At 45.3% G+C, this 20,643-nt stretch overlaps 1 protein-coding gene across 1 annotated transcript in view; it reads left to right on the top strand.

Annotated features, from left to right (window-relative positions):
• LOC147110843 (voltage-dependent calcium channel subunit alpha-2/delta-2-like) overlaps positions 1 to 20,643 on the top strand; it is a 2,842,873-nt gene that overhangs the window by 96,191 nt on the left and 2,726,039 nt on the right. Inside the window, exon 2 of the mRNA XM_085999971.1 lies at positions 12,641 to 12,722. Within this exon, the coding sequence (XP_085856097.1) occupies positions 12,641 to 12,722 (82 nt within the window). The remainder of the gene's footprint in view (positions 1 to 12,640; positions 12,723 to 20,643) is intronic.

Here is a 20,643-nt window from a genome sequence, read left to right as displayed (position 1 = left end):
CTGACTTCATCCTTTACTAACAAGGCCACCCCACCTCCTTTTCCTTTTCACCTGTCCTTCTTAAATATTGAATATCCTTGGATATTCAGCTCCCAGCCTTGGTCACCCTGCAGCCATGTCTCCATAATTGCAATTATATCGTATCCATTTACATCTATTTGGGCTGTTAATTCGTCTACCTTATTATGAATGCTTCGTGCATTCAGATACAGTGCCTTTAGATTTGTCTTAACATTTTTAGACATCTTAACATTGTTTTGTACTGTGGTCCTATTTGTCTTATTACCATTTTTTCTTACCCGGACCCTATTTGTTAGTGCACTCCTTTGTTTGTACGCTCTGTCCCTCCCTGACACAATCTGGTAATCCTTACCCCAATCACTTTCCTGCACTGCTTCCTTGTCTTTTCTCTTTAGCATTCTAGATTTCTCTTCAGGACAACCCCCCCCCCCTTATTTAGTTTAAAGCTCTATCTACCTCCGTAGTTTAAATTCCATTCGCTAGAACTCTGGTCCCAGCATGGTTCAGGTGTAGTCCGTCCCAACGGAACACCTCTCTTTCCCCAGTCCTGGTGCCAGTGCCCCACGAATCGAAACCCACTTCTCCCACACCAATCTTTGAGCCATGCATTCACCTCTCTAATTCTATTGACCCTTTGCCAATTTGCTCGTGGCTCCGGTAATAATGCAGAGATTATGACCTTTGTGGTTCTGCTTTTTAATTTAGTCCCTAGCTGCTCAAACTCTCTCAGCAGAACCTCTTTCTTTGTCCTACCTATGTCGTTGGTACCAACGTCGACCACGACAACTGGATCCTCCCACTCCCACTCCAAGTTCTTCTCCAGCCCGGAGGAGATGTCCTTTACCCTGGCACTGGGTAGGCAACATAGCCTTCAGGACTCGCGCTCCTGGCTGCAGAGAACAGTGTCTATCCCCCTAACTATACTGTCACTTACTACAACCACCTTCCTTTTTACTCCTTCCACTTAAACAGCTTCCTGTACCACAGTGCCGTGGTCAGTTTGCTCGTCCTCCCCGCAGCCCCCGCACTGGTCCATAAGGGTTGCAAGAACCTCGAGTCTATTGGACAAGTGCAGGGACTGAGGCTCCTGCAATACCACCTCCTGGATCCCCGTACCTGCCTCACTCGCAGTCACATCCTCCTGTCCCTGACCACGTGTCAATTCTAAAGTATTTAAGGAGTGTGGCTGCCTCCTGGAACAAAAGGTCCCGGTAACTTTCTCCCTCCCTGATGTCTCGCAATGTCTGCAGCTCGGACTCCAGCTCCTCAACTCCGAGCCGAAGTGCCTCGAGCCCCAGACACTTACCGCAGATGTAGTTGCCCTGGACAAAAATGTCCACAAGCTCCCACATATTGCAGCAGCAACACAGCTCCTGTTCTCCCATTATTTTATTTGTTTAATTAATTAGTTTAGTATTAATCAAATTATTTACCTCGCTTAGTTTATTAAATGAATTAAATTAAGTTTAATTTTAAAAATGTAATTATATGTTAACTTAAAACTTAGCCCACAGTCACTACCAATCACTTACCTGCCTTACCTGTGTCGTCACACTGCCGTTTTTTCTTGTTGATGCAGGTCTGTTGCTGCTTTTATCCCCGCCCTCGGGCCTCAGTCTGCTTCCGCTCAGGTCCGTCACCGCTCTGCGGGAGAAGTTAAGAAAAGCAAGCACCTCCTTCCCCCACTACACCGAACTCCCACACTTACCAAACTCACAGTTGTTCACTCTGTGCTGGCTGCACTCACAGGCCCCTGTATTTATACTGTTTGTGACTCTCGTGAGTCACCACTGCTCTGCTACTGTTTCAGGAACCAGTTTAATCCAGTTAGCTAATTAACTAACTACAGCAGCTCTCCAGCAGGAGTTGCTTGTTTGTCTCTGCTTAAGCCTGAAGAAACTTAAAAAATTAAAGTTTAAATTTTAACTTAAACAGTTGATCTTACTTGAGAGCTACTAGCAATTAACACTAGATTTTAAAAGAGATTAACCCTTAAAACTCCCACACTTACCAAACTCGCAGTTGTTCACTCTGTGCTGTTGCACTCTGATCGTCTACCTCAACTCCACCTTCCCGCACTATCCCCATATCCCTTAATTTCGTTAGTTCCCAAATATTTATTGACCTCTGTCTTGAATATACTCAACAACTGAGCCTCCACAACTCTCTGGGGTAGAGAATTCCAAAGATTCACAACTCTTTGAGTGAAGAAATTTCTCCTCATCTCAGCCCTAAATGGCTGACCCCTTATTTTGAGACTCTGTCCCCATGTTCTAATTTCCCCAGCCAGGGGAAACATTCTCTCAGCATTAACCCTGTCAAGTCCCTTAAGAATTTTATATGTTTCAATTAGATCACCCCTCATTCTTCTAAACTCTCTGGAATATAGGCCTAGTCTACTCAATGAAAGGCACTATTTAAATGCAAGTCTTTCTTTTTAAAGCTGAAAACTGAGGAAGGCAGCAACACACTGTCTACCTTAACTGTAACCTTTTAGGAGTCATTACTTTCAAAGTTTGAGTCCAATTACTAAATTGGAGATTGAATTAGAGATGAGAACTAAATGTCAGGTTAGTTGCAGTGTTCGGAGGGGGGCGGGGAGGTTGTTGAATATGGGGATCACCATAGGTTTGCTTTTGGGGTTGATTGTAGCTTTGGTGATGGTTGTACCAGCCCATGGTCTCCCTCTGTGCTATCCTTGGTATTCTTTGCCATGCCCAACGTGGCATCAGTCATCCAGAACAGCAATCTCAGACTCCTGGTGGCCCCTCAAGGGTTAACGTCTCAACCTCCTCCTTGTTACATCACTTCTTCCACTGCCGCCCCGCTCTGACCCTCCGTTTCTGCCCTCTAGGCGATTGGATTAGCTGGTATTGTTTAAGGGGAGACTTAATAGAGGTATTCAACATTATGAGGGGTTTTGATAGCGCATGTAGGGAGAAGCTGTTTCCTCTGGCAAGTGGGTTGTTAACAAGAGGTCACAGATTTAAATAATTGCCAAATGAGCTAGCAGGGAAAGGAGGAGAACTTTTTTCCACACAGAGGGTTGTTAATGTCTGGAACGTACTATCTGAAAGAGTGGTGGAAGCAGATTCCATAGGAACTTTTAAAAGGCACTTGGACATGTACTTGAAGAGGACTAATTTGCAGGGTTATGGGAAAAAGCTGGGACTAAATTGGACAGTTCTTTCAAAGAGCCGAATGGTGGCCCCTGTGCTGTAACATTCTACGAATCTCCTCATGGTTCAGAGTTCTTAGGCAAGAAAAGAAAGGGCTTCATTTGGCCCATGTGCAATGATCCAGGACAAAACTGTGAGACACAAAGGAGAAACTACTTCAAAGAGGGAGGACTCTGACTACAGTGGTGTGGCACCTGAAGCTCTAAAGGGGTCATTCTCGTTCACGGTGGGCCCTTCTCTGCTAAAGCTCTTAAGGACCTAGATTAAACTGCTGGCAATGAGTAAACCTGGTTTGCGACATTTTGACGAAGCTTTGAGTCTTGGGCCGAGAGCTACTGGAAGGTATAACATGAGGGCAAGGTAGGATTCGGTGCCTACCTTGATTGGGTTGCAGAGAGTAAAGTAGTTGGTCCTGAAGCTTTGCATTTCTGGCTGGTGGAATCAAATGAGGTGTGGTACTTTTCCATGCCATAGTCAGGGAGATGGGACAACACTCTCTCACCTTTTTATGATGTGTTGTGCTGCTCCTGGCACCTTCTGTCTGGCAAGGGCTGCAACGCAGGTTTATCAGTTCTTTACCAGCTAGTGATTCTTGTCCTTGGGGGAGGAGGAGGGAAGGTGAGTTTCAGGGTTGATTTGGCTCTGAGATGATTTGCTCGGCATTGGCAGCTTGAAGCAGAGTTGATGCTTTGAGACATACTCGATAATCCCATTCTTGATGCTGACTGCTCTGCAGTACTCCAGGGCATTATTGATGATTGAGCAAGCAGCCAATTCAATTCAATTCAATTTTATTTGTCATATATGCAGCAGACGTGGGTACTGCACAATAATATGTTGATTTTTATGAGTCCTCCCAACATTGGAATAAATATGGCATAACAATGATAAAATACTAATAGAAATACAGTAAAAGTAAATAAAACAACAGTAATAAATAATAATAAATTATACGTTCATGAGTCTTATGGCCTGGGGGTAGAAGCTGTATCGAAACCTGCTGGTACGAGACCGTATGCTTCAGTATCTCTTACCGGACGGGAGCAGGGCGAAGAGGTTGTGGCTGGGGTGGCTCGCGTCTTTAATGATTCTCAGGGCCTTCCCCCAGCACCTCTCGGGGTAGATATCCTGGACAGCAGGTAGTTTAATTCCTATAGTATGTTGTGCAGCTTTCACCACCATCTGTAGAGCCTTGCGGTCTGTGGCGGTGCTGTTGCCATACCAGGTAGTGATGCAGCCGGACAGGATACAGCCTAGCTCATTGATGGATCTGTAGAGGCAGACATGTCCTGGAATTCTTTCCACATGGTTCCAGACAGCCCTTCAAGGCGGTATACTGAGTAGGTTGGTCCTAGCTGGACAGTAGCAGGAAGCTGACTAGCGATCTGTGCTGGTATGGTGTGTAATTTTAGCTAGTTAACATAGACTAATAATGACATTGGAAGATGAGATTAGAAATGATATTTAAAATAAAAAGAGGAGAAATATTAAATAAAATAATCAAACTCAGAGGATAAAACCCTTGGTCTGGATGGATTGCATTCGTGTATTTTGAAAGAAATAGTAGATGGGTGTTTTTGTGACTGGAAAGCTGTTTCCAGTGGGGTTCCACAGGGCTTAGTACTAGGTCCCTTGCTTTTTGTGGTATATATCAACGATATAGACTTGAATATAGGGGGTATGATTAAGAAGTTTTCAGATGATACAAAAATCGGCTGTATGGTTGATGCTGAAGAAGGAAGCTGTAAACTGCAGGAAGATATCAATAAATCAGGTGGGCAGAACAGTGGCAAATGGAATTCAATCCGGAGAAGTGTGAGGTAATGCATTTAGGGAGGGCTAACAAGGAAAGGGAATACACATTAAATGGTAGGACACTGAGTAGTGTAGAGGAACAAAAGGACCTTGGAGTGCATGTCCACAGATCCCTGAAGGTAGCAAGCCAGGTAGATAAGGTGGTAAAGAAGGCATACGGAATGCTTGCCTTTATTAGCCATAGCATAGAATACAAGAGCAGGGGGGTTATGCTTCAACTGAATAAAACACTAGTTAGGCCTCAGCTAGAGTACTGCATGCAGTTCTGGTCACCATATTACAGAAAAGATGTGATTGCACTAGAGAGGGTACAGAGGAGATTTACAAGGATGTTGCTGGGAGTAGAGAATCTTAGCTATGAGGAAAGACTGGATAGGCTGGGTCTGTTTTCCTTGGAACAGAGGAGGCTGAGGGGAGACCTTATTGAGGTGTATAAAATTATGAGGGGCATAGATAAAGTGGCTAGAACGGACCTATTTCCCTTAGCAGAAGGGTCAAAAACCAGGGGGCAGAGATTTAAAGTAATTGGGGGAAGGTTTAGAGGAGATTTGAGGGGAAATTTCTTCACCCAGAGGGTTGTGGGGGGTCTGGAACTCACTGCCTGAAAGGGTGGTAGAGGCAGAAACCCTAACCACATTTAAAAAGTACTTGGATGTGCACTTGGGATGCTGTAACCTGCAGGGCTATGGAGCAAGAGCTGGGAAGTGGGATTAGGCTGGATAGCTCTTTGTTGTCTGGCGTGGACACGATGGGCCAAAATGACCACCTTCCATGCTGTAACTTTCTATGATTCTATGAGGCACTATTAAACATATTTAATAATTTGTTAAAAAAAGGTGGAGTGCCAGAGGACTGGCGGATAGCTAACATTATACCTATGTGTAATAAGGGAAATAGAACATGTCCAGGGAACTATAGACCAGACAGCTTAACATTGGTGGTAGGAAAGATAATGTTATCCCTACTAAAGGGAAAAAATAGAAAAACATCTAGAAACCAAAAATATAATAATGATTAGTCAGCACGGATTTCAAAAGTGAAAGTCCTGCTTGACCGACTTCATTGAATTCTTTGAAGAGGTAACATAGAGAGTAGACAAGGGTAATGTAGTGGATGTAATATATCTAGATTTTCAACAGGCCTTTGATAGGGTACCACATAATAAACTAATGAATAAAGTCAGATCATGCGGCGTTAGGGGACTAGTAGCAGAATGGATAGCTAGCTGGCTTCAAAACAGAAAGTAGAGAGCAGGGGTAAAGGGTAGCTACTCAGAGTGGCAGAAGGTGGGAATTGGTCCCACAAGGATCAGTGCTAGGACCACAATTTGTTCACAATTTATATTAGCGATTTGGAACTTGAAGTCAAAAACACAATTTCTAAATTTGCGGGTGACACCAAATTGGGGGATAGTCAATACTGAGGAGGACTGCAACAAATTACAAGAAGACATTAATAAACTTGCAGAATGGGCATACATTTGGCAAATGAATTTCAATATAGAAAAGTGTGAGGTATTACTGTTAAATCTCAAGAGTTTAATAACCTTGCTTGTGTAACAATTAAAAGAATGCGCAGGAGACCGAGTTCAGTTAACAGCCATCTTTCCAGAGAATCTTCTCCACTTCATGCACTCTATTTCCCATAGTGCATTGCACATCACAACTACGGTAAGCTATGTGGGACAATTCAAATACAACATTCAAAATACACAACATCTCCTCCCCTCTTACATTAGATGTCCTATAGAACCACAAAATTTAAAAACACAATAATTCAAAATTTTTAAAACACAATAAGAACACAATAAAACACAGATAAAGGATAAGCTTCTGAACTATAAGTTCAAACGTATAGGGGCCGCCGCTCTCTGGTAGGATACCGGCGGTCAACCTGGCTCTCCAGTTCATTGTCTCTCACAGGTGATGTCAACACAGGTGTAGGCGGCTGAGGTGCCTGTATACAGGTCTCCCTTGCTGATGAGATAGGGGCTGAAGCGGCTGCTTCCTCAGAAGGTGAGCCTCTCGGTGTAGAAGGCGGATGACCCACAGCGTCACCCAATGGCAGATAAACTGCTGTTGGTGGTTCAGTGGGTGCTGCTGCACTTCGTAGAAGCTGATCGGTGTGTCTCTTCCAGACAATGTCCTCGGGTGTCTGTACAGTGTAGGATACTGGAACAGTCTGTGCAATGACAGTAGCAGGAATCCACTTAGGTCCACCACTGTAGTTCCGTGCCAACACATGTTCACCTGGACTGAAGACTCTGTCTTTGGAGCGTTGTTCACGTCGCTTGATCTGCTTGTCCTGCTGATACTGTACCACGTCTTTCACCTTTGGCGGTTTCAGCAGGTCAAAGTTGGTTCGTAGCTCTCTTTTGAGCAGTAGAGTGGCAGGTGATGCTTTTGTGGTCGCATTTGGTGTGTTCCTGTAACTCAACAGGAAACTATTCAGGCACTGATGAAGCGTTCCCTGGCCTTGCGATGCCTTTAGAGAGTGTTTCATGGTCTGAACAAACCTCTCAGCTAGACCATTGGTCGCAGGGTGGTATGGTGCAGCCCTGATATGTTGTACGCCATTCACCTGTAGGAATGTAGCCATTTCTTGTGACACCCACTGTGGACCGTTGTCTGAGACAAGTTGCATCGGAGATCCAAATCGGCTGAACACCTCACTTAACTTCTCGATGGTCTTCTCAGTGGTGGTGGACCTCATTATAACAACCTCTGGCCACTTACTATGCGCGTCAACAGCCACCAGGAACATTCTCTCCTCGAAAGGACCTGCAAAGTCTACATGAATGTGGTGCCATGCTTCCTCCGGAAAGTCCCAGGGGTGAAGAGGTGCAAGCTGTGGCACATTACGAACTCTCTGACATGAGGAACAGGTTTTAGCTTTGTCCTCAATCTGTCCATCCATACCCGGCCACCAGAAGTAGCTCCTCGCTATTTCTTTCATGTGAGCCATTCCGCAGTGTCCGGAGCGTAGTTGCTGTAACACTGGTTTCCATAGCGATGGTGAAATAACCACTCTCCACCCCCACAGCAAACATCCAGACTGCACCGACAGTTTGTTTCTCCTTAAGAGATATGGTTTCAGGTTTGGGTCATCGCTGTCAAGCTTGCCCCTGACGATAATGTCCAGCACGGCAGACAACACTGGGTTGTTTCTGGTGTTTCGTCGGACCTATGTCGAAGTAACAGGCGCGTTTTCCACCTGCCTAAAATAGCAGATGTCCATGCTACTCAACATAGGCTTGGTGACAGGCAACGGCAACCTGGAAAGACCGTTGGCGTTGCCGTGCAGGTCAGACTTACGATATCTAATGTCAAATGTGTGTGCAGACAACAGCAGCGCCCACCTTTGCATTCTGCTCGCAGCAAGTGACGGAATCCCTGTATGTGGCCCGAAGATGGTCGTGAGAGGGCGGTGATCTGTTAGTAGGGTGAACTGTCTCCCGTACAAATATTGGTGAAACTTGCGAACACCAAAAATGATGCTCAGTGCTTCTCGCTCTATTTGGGCGTAGTTAGTTTCAGCTCTGTTCAAAGTCCTAGATGCGAATGCTATCGGCTTATCTTCTCCGTTTGGCATGATATGAGAAACGACCGCTCCCACACCATATGACGATGCATCGCAAGCTAACTGTATTGGTAATGAAGGGTTAAAATGCGTCAAAGCCTCTGACTTCCGGAGCATGTCCTTTGCTGTCATGAACGCCTCCTGGCACTTGTTAGTCCATTCCCACTTCTTGTCTTTACATAGCAACCAATGCAGTGGCCTCAGCATCGAGGCTAGGTTCGGTATGAACCGTCCATAGTAGTTCAGTAACCCTAGAAAAGAACGCAGCTGGCTGATATTTTCAGGTGCTGGGGCATCCACGATTGCCTTGGTCTTGGACGGTGCCTTGTGAAGGCCTGTGGCATCGATCACATGACCGAGGTACTCAACTGATGCCTGAAAAAAATCGCATTTATCCCTGCGAACTCTGAGTCCATAATCCCTCAGTCTCTGTAGCGTTGCGTCCAAGCTACGCAGATGGTCTTGGTCATCACACCCAGTAACTAAGATATCATCTAAGTAGCACTGGACTCCAGGCAATCCACCAAGGATCTGGTCCATAGCACATTGGAAAAGCACTGGAGCTGATGTAATTCCGAAAGGAAGTCGACGATACCTAAATAGGCCCTTGTGCGTCACAATAGTCAGCATTTCTCGTGACTGTTCATCCACATGCATTTGCAGGTAGGCTTGACAGAGATCGATTGTGCTAAACTTCTGGCCCCCAGCAAGTCCCGCAAACAAATCATCAATATGGGGGAGCGGATATTGCTCCACTGACAATACAGGGTTAATAGTTACTTTAAAATCTCCACATATCCTAACTCCACCCCCTTTCTTGAGCACTGGTACGATGGGCGTTGCCCATTCACTCACGCTGACTGGTTCTAGTACTCCCCTTTCAACTAGGGCTTCTAAGTCAGCCTCGACTTTTGGTCTGATGGCATAAGGTACGGGTCGTGCCTTAATGAACTTGGGTTTGCTATCCTGCTTAATACGAAGCTTCACAGTAATATCTTTCATTCTACCCAGTTCTCCATTAAAGACTTCTGCATGTTTCTTTAAGATGGCGGGTAAGCCTGGATCATTGTGTGACATCATGTAGACTGATGACCAGTCTAATTTTATTCTCTCCATCCACGAACGTCCCAGCAGGGAGGGGTAGTCTCCTTTAACTACGTAGAGTGGTAACTTCCTAGTTTGTCCATTCAACTGAACTGTGACTTCAGTGATACCTCTCACGGTGACTCTTTCACCAGTATATGTCTTCAACGCTATGTTAGCTGGCTGAAGTGGAAGGTGCTTTAATGTCTTTTTGTAGACTGTCTCTGCCATAAGAGATAATGCTGCCCCGGTATCGATCTGCATTCGCACAGGATGCCCCTCTAGCAAGGGTGAGACCCAGTAGCCATGCGAATCCCCAGCTACAGTCAGCACGTTCAGTAATAGTTCCTCCTCTGAAGTGTCACTTGCCTCTGTTTTGTCCTGTTCTACAGAGCGGACATGCTTCTTTGTCTTTTGTCTGAATGGTTTTTTTCTTCCTTCTGTCTTTGACGTTTTCTTTGTGTCCTTTTTATTTCTGCATGCGTGCTGAATATGTCCCTTTTTACCACAGCTGTGGCAATCCATGTCCACACACCAGCATGCAGACGCAAGATGCCCCGTTTTGCCACAACGGAAGCATGGCCCTTGGCTCTCTGTTCTTACTTTGTGCACTTTTTCTGTTGCACCCAAATGTTGAGCTTCCTTAGCTGCCAATTCCATGGAAATACTGATTTCAATGGCCTTTTGTAGAGTCAGATTACTCTCCGTTAATAGTCTCTTCTGTATGGCTTCAGTTCTCATACCACACACTAGCCTGTCTCTTATAGTATCATTTAGCACGTCATTAAACTCACAGTGCTCTGATAGTCTTTTTAGTGCAGCTACAAACATGGTCACTGTTTCTCCTCCTTCCTGGTTACGCCTGTGGAACCTAAACCTCTCAGCTATGACTAGGGGTTTGGGTGAAAAATGCCCTTTTAGTATCTCCACAATTTCACTATATTGTTTAGTCCCTGGTTTATCTGGATGCACCAAAGTACACAAAAGATTGAAAGTCTTTGGTCCCATCACACTTAACAATGTAGGTACTGCTTTGTTCCCTCCAATGTCATTTGCTTGTGTGAAGTATTCAAATCGTTCTGTGTATGAGCTCTATTGTTCAACATTCTCATCAAATGGTCCAATGTTACCGATAATTCCAGCCATTTTCCTTCTCTCAGGCTCCTAATTATCATTCACTAAGGATCCTTCCAATGTTGAACTCAACTAAAATCACTATCAGTTATTTAGTGCTTCAATTCACAGATCGTTTCACAGTTGAATAAATGTCCTTCCTGATTTACTCACTGTTTTTCCTCCCCTTCCTCAAGTCGTTAGTACCTTAGTCTTGTCTTCCCGCCATTTCAAGCTCCTTTATCCTCGAGCCAGCCTCACTTTAATTAACTGTCCATGGCAAAAATAATAGTTTTAAACACGACTATCTTCTGCACAGCAGAGCCACGTAAGTTCAGACGTCCTCGTCGCTACTTTTGTTAAATCGCAAGAGTTTAATAACCTTGCTTGTATAACAGTTAAAAGAGTATGCAGCAGACAGAGTTCAGTTAACAGCCATCTTTCCAGAGAATCTTCTCCACTTCATGCACTCTATTTCCCATAGTGCATTGCACATCACAACTACGGTAAGCCATGTGGGACAATTCAAATACAACATTCAAAATACACAACAATTACGTTTTAGTAAGAAAGATCAGGAGATCACCTATTACTTGGAAAATAAGAATGTAAATGGGGTAAAGGAGCAAAGAGATCTCGGAGTACAAATCACTGAAAATAGTAACGCAGGTTAATAAGGCCATAAAAAAGCAAACCAAGCACTCGGGTTTATTTCTAGAGGGATTGAATTGAAAAGTAGTGAAGTTATGCTAAACTTGCATCAAAACTTAGTTCGACCACACTTGGAGTACTGCGTACAATTCTGGTCACCATATTATAAAAAAGATATAGAGGCACTGGAGAGGGTACAAAAAATGATTTACAAGGATGATACCAGAACTGCAAGGTTCTACCTATCAAGAAAGGATGAACAGGCTGGGTCTTCTTTCTTTTGAAAAGAGAAGGCTGAGGGGTGACCTGATAGACGTCTTTAAAATTAGGAAAGGCTTTGATAGAGTAGACACAGAGAGTTTTTCCATTAACTAGAGGCAATCAATATAAGATATCAAATAGGGAATTCAGAAGAAACTTCTTTACTCGGAGAGTGGTGACAATGTGGAACTCGCTACCACAGGGAATAGTTGAGGCAAATAATATAGATGCATTTAAGGGGGAAGCTAGATAAGCACATGAGGGAGAAGGTAATAAAGGATTATGCTGAATGAGGAAGGATGGGAGGAGGCTCGAGTGGATAAACGCCGGCATGGACTGGTTGGGCCGCATCGCCTGTTTCTGTGCTATATATTCTATCTAATTCTGTGTAGTTAAACTCCTGCAGTACCACTATTGCCTTGGGAGATTCCCAAACCTTGAATCTTGCCAATCTGCACCTAGGTTCCCTGGTCTTGATTAAGGGAAAGAGTGTGCACTCTTATATCAGCAAACAGAAACTCTCCTTGTGTAGATTACTCAGTAGGCTGATTTGGAGACTTTTAAACACAGTGATTGGTTTTGGCTGTATTTCACACATTGGCTGAAGTCTCAAATAATTGTAGTGTTTCAGTTAATGTGCCATTTAGTATGGGAAATAGCTACTAAAATTGTTTGTGCAATGCTGGCTGAGGTTAGTTGAATTGTGATGGAGTTTGATCACCTGGCCACTTTCTTGTGTGGTCATAGTGTGAGGTTGATTGTAATGCTGGAGTTTGGTTCTTCATAGAGTTTGAGTCTGATCCTGAACACAAATGACATTTAAATCGGCAAAATTTACCGCGTTTCCTGCGAAGAACTGAATAAATCTTACATTGATAGATTATAGTACTTTGTATAATTAATTTTAGTTATTACAACTTTCTCTCTTTTCTGCTTAGGATTCAATACTGGGCGGGGAGGATTGAACAGGAGCTGGATCGAGTAGTCCGTCAGGTCAGCGGGATTCAACAGCTCAAAGTGGTAAGTGTTACAAATTCAACACCTGTATTGGCTGGCGTGTCAGGTGTACTGTGTGTTCGCTGGCGTGTCAGGTACTGTGTGTTCGCTGGCGTGTCAGGTACTGTGTTCGCTGGCGTGTCAGGTACTGTGTGTTCGCTGGCGTGTCAGGTACTGTGTGTTCGCTGGCGTGTCAGGTACTGTGTTTGCTGGCGTGTCAGGTACTGTGTTTGCTGGTGTGTCAGGTACTGTGTTTGCTGGTGTGTCAGGTACTGTGTTCGCTGGTGTGTCAGGTACTGTGTTCGCTGGTGTGTCAGGTACTGTGTTTGCTGGCGTGTCAGGTACTGTGCTGGTGTGTCAGGTACTGTGCTGGCGTGTCAGGTACTGTGTTTGCTGGCGTGTCAGGTACTGTGTGTTCGCTGGCGTGTCAGGTACTGTGTGTTCGCTGGCGTGTCAGGTACTGTGTTCGCTGGCGTGTCAGGTAATGTGTGTTCGCTGGCATGTCAGGTACTGTGTGCTCGCTGCCGTGTCAGGTAATGTGTGTTCGCTGATGTGTCAGGTACTGTGTTTCCTGGTGTGTCAGGTACTGCGTCAGCTGGCATGTCGGGTACTGCGTCAGCTGGCATGTCAGGTACTGTGTGTTTGCTGGTGTGTCAGGTACTGTGTGTTTGCTGGTGTGTCAGGTACTGTGTGTTTGGTGTGTCAGGTACTGTCTGTTTGCTGGTGTGTCAGGTACTGTGTGTTTGGCGTGTCAGGTACTGTTTATTTTCTACATTACAATAGTGACTATGCTTCAAAAGTATTTTATTGGCTGTGAAGCTCTTTGGGGCGGCCTGAGGTCGTGAAAGGTGCTTTATAAACCAAGGGGTTGATTTTCAGTGTGCCGTGAGGCGGGCTTTTAGGCGTGTGGGGGGCAAAAATCCCGAATTCGGGGGTCCCGACACCATCCCGCCCAAAACCCGCCTCCATGTAAGTTTCAGAGGAGGTGGGTACCCGCCCCGCACTGGGACTCAGCGACCCGAGGCGGGAAGGGATTAGTGCCAATTAACTGCCTGTTAACAGGTAGTTAACAGGCAGTTTTTAGCCTAATCCCTATTTTGAAGGGTGTCATGTGGGATCCCCGACGGCTCCAAACCACGCCAGGTTAGAGCAGGCGGGCCATCGGGTTGAAGGACTTGGAGGGGTCGAGATGTCGGTGTTCAGGTGAGTGATGGGTGCATGAGTGCAAAGGTAAGTGTGTTTGGTGTGTCTAAAGTGTGTAAAGAAGTTTAAGTTACCTGTACTTACCTTTACAGCCTTTCTTCCTCTAGGTTTCGGGAGTCCATCACTCAGCCGGCACTGAAAGCAAAATGGCTGCGAGCTATCAAAAGTGACAGCCTTCAGCTTTCATTGCCGGTGTGAGTTCTAACTGAGTCTGTGTAGAAGGACTCAGGTTAGAAGTCAGACTGTCAGTGTTTGACAGCTTCAAACAGCTGTGAAACACTGATATTTCATCTGTCAAGACCTCTTGACAGATGAAATTTCAGTCTGTGACGCCACCTGTTGCCGGGTGGCCCTTAATTGGCCTGCTGAGCCCGTTGGGGCCTCAACTATTCACCGTATTTATTAATGACGTAGATGATGTGATAGCCACATTTCCAAATTTGCCAATGACACAAAGATAAGTAAGCAATGTAGATGAAAGCATAAAAATACAAATGGATATTGATAGATTAAGTGAATGGGCAAAACTGTGGCAAATGGATTTCAATGTAGTCAATTGTGAGGTAATCCACTTTGGACCTAAAAAGGACAAAGCAGGGTACTTTCTAAATGGTGAAAAACTAAAAACAGTAGAGGTCCAAAGAGACTTGGGGGTCCAGGTACAGAGATCATTAAAATGTCATGAACAGGTACAGAAAATAATCGAAAAGGCTAATGGAATGCTGGCCTTTATATCTAGAGGACTAGAGTATAAGGGGGTAGAAGTTATGCTGCAGCTATACAAAGCCCTGGTTAGACCACACCTGGAGCACTGTGAGCAGTTCTGGGCACCACATCTTAGGAAGGATATATTGGCCTTGGAGGGAGTGCAGCGTAGGTTTACCAGAATGATACCCGAACTCCAAGGGTTAAATTACGAGGAGAGATTACACAAACTAGGGTTGTGTTCCCTGGAATTTAGAAGGTTAAGGGATGATTTGATTGAAGTTTTCAAGATACTAATGGCACAGATACGGTAGATAGAGAGAAACTATTTCCGCTGGTTGGGGAGTCTAGGACTTGGGGGCATAGTCTAAAAATTAGAGCCAGACCTTTCAGGAATGAAATTAGGAAACACTTCTACACACACAGTGTGGTAGAAGTTTGGAACTCTCTTCCGCAGATGGCAATTGATGCTAGATCAATAGTTAATTTTAAATCTGAGGTTGATATATTTTTGTTAACCAAAGGTATTAAGGGATATGGGCCAAAGGCGGGTATACGGAGTTAGGTCACAGATCAGCTATGACTTATTGAATGGCGGAGCGGCTAAATGGCCTACTCCAGTTCCTATGTTTCTATGTTGTGTGTTGCTGGCATGTTAGGTACTGTGTTGCTGGCATGTAATTTTTTAAATTATTTATTCAGGGGATGTGGCCATCGCTGGCAAGGCCAGCATTTATTGCCCATCCCTAATTGCCCTTGAGCAGGTGGTGGTGAGCCGCTACAGTCCGTGTGGTGATGGTACTCCCGCAGTGCTGTTAGGGAGGGATTTCCAGGTTTGGTGACAATGAAGGAAAGGTGATAGATTTCCAAGGCAGGATGGTGTGTGACTTGGAGGATTTGCTGGCTGGCATGTCAGGTACTGTGTGTCGGCTCGGGCACTGTCAACCAATGTAACAGGTCCTGTGTTTTTGCCAGTGTTACAGGTTTTGTGTGTCACTTCAGCATGTGGCAGATATACTGTGATTGCATAATTAGAGGACATTAACTTAACTCTGCATTATCCACTTTCAGACTTAAATCATGTCCTTTCTCCAGTGAAATACAGCTCAGTTATATGAGTCTCTCCTCATAACTCAAAACCCTGGATCCCAGAATTATCATCGCTTTTGTCTGATCTTTTTCCAATGCATTTTTGTACTTTTGATGGTAAGATCCAAAATTCCTCAATACTCTGACTTCACTGAATTGTAGCAATTTATATGTAAATGTATAAATGGATAGATGCAGTGGTCAGAAATCAGGCCCAGAGCTTTTCTCCCACTGTTAATGAAGCAGAGTTAGAAATGATTACTGACCATTCGCTAAAAGTATCCAGCTAACGTAAGACTCTCATCACGAATACATTCCATGCTTCATATTCCAACGTGCATTTACACATCTACTTTAAAGTCCATCTGCCATTCCTCAGTCTATTTACTTAATTGGTCCAGATGCTATTAATTGACCTTACACCGCTCACCTGGCCACTTTGTTTGATTTAATATGATCAACAAATGTTACGCAGCTACCAGAAGCCGCCTCTTCTGTAGTCACTTATAAAACAGATCCCTGCAGAACTCCGCTGCTCACTATTTCCCATACAGTGGCTCATGAATAGAAAGCAGAGAATGGTGTAGAAATGGACAAGCCTCTTCAATCCAGCTGGCTAAATTTCACAGGCAGTAATCATATTTTAAAAGCCTCATATAAGGATCTTTATCAAATATTTTCTCAGTATCCTCAGCAGTTATATTCACTGGTTCACAGTGCATGATCTCAGGTGTTGTCAGCAGGCGATTCAACGATGGGAATGTCGGAGTCAAACTGTGCTGAGCTGACTCAAGTGTACAGACGCACATGGGCATGCACGCATGCACACAAAGACGAGCACGCACACGCACAAAGATTGGTACACATGCGAAGACGGGCGCACACATGCGCACATATGAAGACGGGTACGCACGCACAGAGGCAGACACACAGGAGCACAGGTTGTTGGGTTGCTATCGGGAGTGCAAACCGCTGGCTTATTCTGTTTCCCCTCACTTGCCGGCAGCTCCACCACCACCGCCACGACTCGGATTGCTGATTCAACACACAGAGTGGATGAACCCTTCTAGGTCATTGTGCATTAAGCCAGGTTGGGAAATTCTTTCGAATGGACTCATCTATGCTGGCAAAGCAGAGAAAGCTCCCATCTGCTGAGGGTTTACAGACAGGAGATGCATCACTGGTTTCTCAGTGGGGCCTCTCAGTTGCAGTATTAGCTCCAAATATGATTGTATTTAAATGTCTTCACCATTGATTACTGTGGGATGTCTCTCTCACAGCTTATTAATGTATATTTGCTGATGGGCTGCTAATTAACAGCTTGTTTGGTTTTTATATAAGTGACCAGCATTATTAAAACTCACAATTGGTCATGGCTACTGAAATTTACAACCCGACAAGCACCTTGAATCTCATCTTCAATGTAAATGTATCCGTTCCTCTTGGAAGGAGGGGTCCCAAGATATTTTTCTAATGTATAATGTTTAAATTCAAATATTCTTTCTCTGCCCTTGCTGATGCTGTCGTCTTGTAGTGTTAAAACATGACAGTTTATGGCAGATTGGCTATATTACCAGCATAGAATGTGTACGACATACAGAGGGAAGAGAGCTCAACCTCCAGAACCACTCACAGCCTTGTGACTGACCAGTAGGTGGAAATAAGCCAGGTGTTGGGTTTGTTTTTCCAGCTGAGATAGGATCATTGGAACAGGAGTAGGCCATTCAGCCCCTTGTGCCTGTTCTACCATTCAATTAGATAATGGCTGATCTGTATCTTAACTCTATCTACCTGCCTTGGTAACCCTTAATACCCTTGCCCAACAAAAATCGGTCAATTTCAGTTTTGAAATTTTCAATTGACCGCCCAGCGTCAACAGCTTTTTTGTGGGGGGAGTTCCAGATTTCCACTACCCTTTGTGTGAAGAAGTGCTTCCTGACATCACCCCTGAACGGCCTAGCTCTGATTTTAAGGATATGCCCCTTTGTTCTGGACTCCCCCCACCAAAGAAAATAGATGGAGCACATTCTGTTTGTATGGTGGTCCGTCTCGATTGTCTGACCAAAACTGATGGATTATGACATGCTGAGTACCCAAGGTCAGGCATTTGACAATCATTCACTGAGGTCAGAATCTCTGGAGTGAAGTGGCTGCCTCAGCCCCGACACCCTTTAAAGGATTAAGTGGTGATTTGTGGCAGGTAACTGTGATCACAGTGAAATTAATGGTATAGAAAGTAACACATTGTGTGTAGCTCATGGTCCCAAGTTCAATGCCCAGTCCCTTTTGATCTCAGCCTGGGTGGCTGTGGGGGCAATACTATTGTGCTCAGCTTCACTGGGCTAAGGTAGGGAAATCGGCCAGTACACCCACCACTCTACTGCTCGCTATCCAGTGACACTTGCTGAAAAATGTGTGTGTGTGGATGCCAGGTGAGGACAGGATCAGACTCAACTGTGAAGCCACTTATGGTCCAATAGCCCACGATGCTCACTGTCTACACTCTCAAATGAAGAATGGTTGCTCAGTCGAGATTCCACAGAGGTATCCTGTGCCCGTAGAACTGTAGGAGTTAATTCAAGAAAAATAGGGGAGAAAATTGCAGGGAAAACCCCCCAGAAAATTTAGCCCAAAGCAGGAGTGTTGTCCGAGAACTGCCTCTTGCAGTGTGTGGACACTCGTGACTTTCATTGCACACCGCAACTTGGCCTTGCACACTTCTTCTTCATAGCCTGTGTGTCACATGTACCTTGTGCCCCCAGCTGCCTTGAAATATTACCCACGCCACACCCTGCGTACTATCACTTGCAAAGATACTGATGTTGCAATGAGGAAACCACAAGGAACAGGTGGTGATTTCCCCCTCCAGCTTCCTGTCTCTGCTCCATGTGATCGTCACAGTGCGTGCAGCTGAAGAATTCCACCCCCCCCCCCCCCACCTCCATCCCACATGCTGCCAGATCAGGTCTAGTACAGTCCCAACAACTTCTCAACAGCACTGCTAAACCTTGGACATTGAGCTCAGTAACATCTTGTCGCACAGGGCCACTAACCAGGTAAGCCAGGTGTGTCTGGAATTGGCGGCGTGTAGCAGATGGCAGATCTTTTCTGCATGTACTGGTCCGTTAATTTAATGATGCAGTGATGATCTCCCCTACTGCTGCTCGCTGTGCTGCTGTTCTATGCGGTGCCAGGCTCTCTCCACTCTGGCACCGCACCAACTGCAGCAAGTCCTGAAAAGCCTGCACACCAGTCAGTGTCTCAGCCACTGCACCTGTATCTCCACACTGCCATTTACTTTTGGTCACAAACACTTCTTCCCAGCAGGGCTCCTCTTCCTGTTTATCTCTCTGCTGCCTTTCCTTTACTGTACCTTTTACTTCAGAGACTTGAGCACATAAATCTAGGCTGACACTCCAGTGCAGTACTGAGGGAGTGCTGCACTCTCAGAGGTGCCGTCTTTCAGATGAGACATTAAAACCGAGGCCCCGTCTGCCCTTTCAGGTGGACGTGAAAAATCCCATGGCACTATTGTGAAGAAGAGCAGGGGAGTTCTCCCCGGTGTCCTGGCCAATATTTATCCCTCAATCAATATCAGTAAAACCGATTAGCTGGTCATTATCATATTGCTATTTGTGGTATTTTGCTGTGTGCAAATTGGCTGCCGCATTTTCTACATTATAAGAGTGACTGCACTTCATTGGACAGCCTATGGTCGTGAAAGGCGCTATAGAAATGCAAATATTCTTTTAATATTCTCGGTTGCCCCTCTTCCTTCGAGCTGGGTTACAGTCCCACAAGCACCTGGCAGCTATCTGTTCTCCGTGTGTGACCGTAGCAATTGAATGTTGGCTGACTGTTTGACCGTGCAAGCCATACCAGGCAAGTCCGATCCTTTCTGCTGATACAACAGAGCGAAGTGATACATTTTAGTCGGAAGAACAAGGAGAGGGTACAATTCTAAAGTGAGCGCAGGAACAGAGAGACCTGGGGTATGTGTGCACAAATCGTTGAAGGTGGCAGGGCAGGTTGAGAAAGCATGCGGGATCCTGGGCTTTATAGAGGCATAGGGCTGGATTTTGTGAATGGAGGCGTGTTGAAGGCGGGACAGCTGCTTGTCATGTCAATGTCCCGCCTCCATCCTCCCCTGACCAACCAGAGGGATTTTCCCCTGATTGACATTGTTAAGCCCGCCCTGCCGGCTCAGCAGGCCAATTAGGGAGGAAGTCACTGACAGATCACGTCAACGTCAGACGTGCTATCTGTCAAGACTTCTTGAAAGAAGAAATGTCAGCGTTTGACAGCTCTGTAAAGCTGTCAAACACTGACATTCTCTTTAGTTTGCTGAGTCCTTGTGTTCAGGACTCATCAAACCTTTCAACTTTGTAAATTTCACAAGGCTATTCGAACAGCCATTCTGTGAAATTGACAAGCAGGATGTCAGCTCTCCCGATCCAGCAAGGCTAAAGGCTGTATGAAGAAAACATGGTAAGCAAACACTTTTTTGAACTTATCACTCACCTTGCATACTTACCACTCCACACTTGCACCCATCACTCACCTCTACACCTTACTTCCAGGTGCCTCCGACCCCCGCAGACCTCCTCCACGTCTCCTCCAACCCGGTGGAGTTCTCTGAGATTGGGAAGCCTTCACCTGTGAAGGTAAAATGGCACTAATCCTTTTTTCTGCCTGTTAACTACCTGTTAACAAGCAGTTAAAAGGATTAAATGCCTTTCCCACCTCCAGAAGACGGGACCTGAAGCTGCACATCTTCCTGCCTCCTGGCAAAAGGGCACGGAGGCGGGATGGGGGCAGCTTTGCCAGCCGCCCCCACTTTCTCTGAGTTTACCAGCTGTCCCACCTCCATGCCCGCCTCCTCGGGGCTTGGCAAATCCAGCCCATAGAGTACAAAAGCAAGGAAGTTATGCTGAACCTTTATAAAACA

Source organism: Somniosus microcephalus, chromosome 11, assembly GCF_052327205.1.
Source record: "Somniosus microcephalus isolate GS21.2 chromosome 11, FLI_Smic_1.0, whole genome shotgun sequence".
NCBI lineage: Eukaryota > Metazoa > Chordata > Chondrichthyes > Squaliformes > Somniosidae > Somniosus > Somniosus microcephalus.
The sequence above is the reverse complement of the archived record's forward strand: the minus strand, read 5'-3'. Positions and strand labels throughout refer to the sequence as shown.